This window comes from Cariama cristata, unplaced genomic scaffold, assembly GCF_000690535.1.
Source record: "Cariama cristata isolate BGI_N322 unplaced genomic scaffold, ASM69053v1 scaffold34718, whole genome shotgun sequence".
Lineage (NCBI taxonomy): Eukaryota > Metazoa > Chordata > Aves > Cariamiformes > Cariamidae > Cariama > Cariama cristata.
In genome coordinates, this window is record NW_009633495.1 from 1 (window position 1) to 3537 (window position 3537).

At 38.2% G+C, this 3537-nt stretch overlaps 1 protein-coding gene across 1 annotated transcript in view; it reads right to left on the minus strand.

The window, feature by feature from the left end:
* Nucleotides 1-1197: 1197 nt before the first annotated feature.
* TMF1 (TATA element modulatory factor 1) overlaps nt 1198-3537 on the minus strand; it is a gene marked incomplete at both ends in the record, with an annotated part of 15849 nt that continues 13509 nt past the window's right edge. The window contains one exon of the mRNA XM_009706772.1: nt 1198-1282. Coding sequence (XP_009705074.1) covers nt 1198-1282 — 85 coding nt within the window. The remainder of the gene's footprint in view (nt 1283-3537) is intronic.

The following is a 3537-nucleotide window of genomic DNA, read 5'->3' on the forward strand; positions in this document are numbered from 1 at the left end:
GAGCGAGAGGCCCGGCGCGGAGAAGCGCGGCCCGGCGCGGTACCGCCGCCCCCGCTGCCTTCAGAAACTTTCATAGTCGCAAACAGAGAGGTTAATTAATCCCCTGCTTCGCTTGAGATACCCGGCAGGCACACGCCATCGCTCCTGCGCTGCCTTTATTGGCAAGCCGCGACGTCGTTTACAGTTTTACCGAATTCCTGCTTTGACAAGCGCCGCAGGGGTGGTAGACGCTAACACTCAAGTACTTTGAATCCTTCCACCGCAGGAAAGGCCTCTTGTCCCCTCGTTTACAGGTGGGAAATGAGGCACCGCCACCCGTGACAAACCCACGGGAGAACGAGGCGCCGAGGGCACCGGCGGATGTGCTGAACCACCCCACCCCCCCAATCGGAAAGCCAGTTTATTGAGGGAAATTAAGTCTAAATTTCACATTATCTTTAATCCCATTACTGCAGTGCATTTATAAACAAACCAGCCCCTCGTACCTAAATACCCATGACATCCCAAGATTTTAACTGGCATTTGTAACTCTAAATTCAAACTACTCTGGACATATTCTGACTTCAGCAGTATTTTCCTTTCATGCCACTAGGTTCATACACACACACCACAAAACTATTTTTAAAGTCTTTTCTCAAAGAGAACCAGAACACACTCTTAGCACAAAATTTTATTTTACCCTGACCCATGCTTTTTACAGTTTATACACATTTTACAACTAGAAACCAAGGGTTCCAATTTCACCGTGCGATAACCCATTTTGTTTCATATTCAGGATCATTATAGCCCTTAGAAAAACATACGTACATAAATTGCAACAAAGTTGTAGCAGGACAAAAAAAAAAAATCTACAGAACGAACCCTCTCCCTCATGTATGAATACCCAGGATTTTGAACATCATCTCCCGTGTTCACAAAGGATGCAACACAGTGCCCAGAGACGCGAGTACCAGTGTAGTCTATACCTCATCCAAACCCACCTACACCAATGGAGGCCTAAAATAATTAAATTTAAACAGAAGTAGACATTAGTAGTTTGACCTAAGCCCTTTCATTTTGCATGTTACTAGGCAATCTCAGTAATAGCAATGAACTTAAGGTGTCCGAGAAGGCATTAATCTTAATGTTTCTTCAAAACAAGCATATAAGGTTGATATCAAAGATGACCAAAACAGAATACTTTAAAGTCTACGTTACCTTCCAACAGCCACTTTGTTTTCTAAGGCTTTGATGATTAAGACATAGTAGGCCATCTGATTCTCATGTGATAGTAAATGTTGCACTAAATGAGAAATAAAGAATCCAAAAATAGTCAATACAAATATTTACATCTACTTTTGTAAAATTTAAAAATCTAATAGTCTGACAAATGCTTTTATATTTAAAACAGTTAATGCTGACTGCATGTTAACATCTCCCATTTACCTAAGCTCTTCTGGAAAACCCAAGATAGTCTGAGACACACTGAAAACTGCACCTGCGTCAGCCCTTAGGGAGTACCTACTCCTCACACATTACACAGGAAACGTCCCTTCCAAAAGCACTGGCAGCAGTAGGTCCAAATAAAAGTTCAAAGCTTTTTTTTTTTTTTTTTTTTAAGGAGCACTGCATTTGTCTACCAAGACTGTAAAAAAATGGTGAAACTCAGCAATTTATTAATTTGCTGCAGTAGATAGAAGCTGAATAGAATTTCTAATCTTTGATCATCATAAAAAGTTGTTAAGAAAAGGCTGAACTTCTAACATTTGCACATCATAATTCTAACACACAGCAAATCAGTAAGTTCCAAAAAGTGCTTTTATATGGACTGTGTTTTTTGGGGTTTTTTGTGTAGAGCTTTTTGTTGTGTGTTTTTTGAGTCAATATGAAGGCAAAATGTTAAATTCTGATTTTTTTTTTTTTTTTTAAGAAAAATGTTTTCACTTTAGTTTCCAAAACTGAAACAAAGACTGCAAGAGGGTAGTTCCTTCCCACCTCCCCATGGCGAAAAGAAAAAAAAAAGGGCGGGGGGGGAGAAAAAAGTTTTATTTTATTAAAGCAGCTAAAGTTCTATTACAGATGGGAAGTTAAGACAAATTTTAGTGTTCTTGCTCTATGGCTTTATTGAAATCCTCAGAATGACTGCCTGAACTAGGCTGCTCCACGAACATAGCCTTGCCTGTATAATTTCAGTGACTTAAGTGTTCTCCCAATGAGGCATAAATCCCTAACACCCGTAAAGTCATATTACTGAGAGGTTTTTCTCCAGAAGCAATCCTTTGTCTCTCTCAGGCCACTTAATACACAAGCAGGAACAGAATTCTCTAACACAACTTAAAAAACGTGGAAAAAACCTCTCACAGTAGAGGCAGTGGTGTGACAAGCAAAGAATTTCAACTGCCGAGTATCTCACAGAGTACCTATCACAGCTACAGTTCTGAGATACAGCTAAATATTTGCTGCTTGGAATGCAGAGAGGAAGGCGCAAGTTTCTTCCCCTGATTCTCAGCATTCCCAAGGGTCCAATTCAAACATTTCCTCTGACATTACCGAAAATACAGCTAAACTTCAAGCCACGTGGATGCTATTTGACCAATACCTTGCTCAAGGAATGGCATGAGAAATACTTCGCAGCCTCTGGAGACTTGCTTGAAAACTATATTAAGTCATAGTATAATTTTGCAAAAAGTCTAAACCTTGCTACTTATATACAAGGAACCATGAGAGCAGCAGCAATTACTTTAAAAAAAACATTCTTCTGCATTCTTCTGAACTATTTTAGCTACTGTTAAAAAAATCAGCATCCAAATCTAGAACAAATATTGAATAGTTCAGATTTCTGGTGTCAGAAGTTAAACACACTCAGAATTACAAGCAGAGCTGCCGCCTCTAGACAGCTCATGAGAAAACACAAGCAATATACAAGGTGAAGCTGTAATTTAAAGTCTCATCTGAGTCTCACACTCTGCTTTAGAGGACTTAAGAGTAAAATAGTCAGACTAATCTGATTTGTCTAAAAATAGAGAAGTATCATCCTAAGGTGTTCAGATGTTGTGAGTACAAATATGAGATTTTCCTGTCATAAAAATATCCACCAATTACGATTCAGGCAGCAAGCCACTGCTATTTTGTTATTAAAAGTTAACTGATGAGATTTTAGAAAAACTCATATTAAGAACACTTAAGAAAGACTTTTAATGTCATCTTCATAGGTATAGAGAGTCTATGAATCAAGGACTGCTTTAGTAAAACTCACGCCTTCCAGTGCTGTCTCATGAGGTAACAATCATCTTTTCTGCTACTGTTTACAAATGGTCCACTGTTTAGCAAAAACTTAAATAAAGGGATGACTGAAAAAAAATTAAATATTGCACAAATAATTTAACTGCAGACAGCAGAAGACACTTAAAGCACTGATTTTTTTGTCAACATATGAACTCTATTATATAGTCACATTTTCTATAATACAGTTATTTTTTTACAAGACATTTAAACTCAGCATTTACATAAACCATTATCTTTACACTCTATTATCATATAACGTTAAGAGTTCCAGCA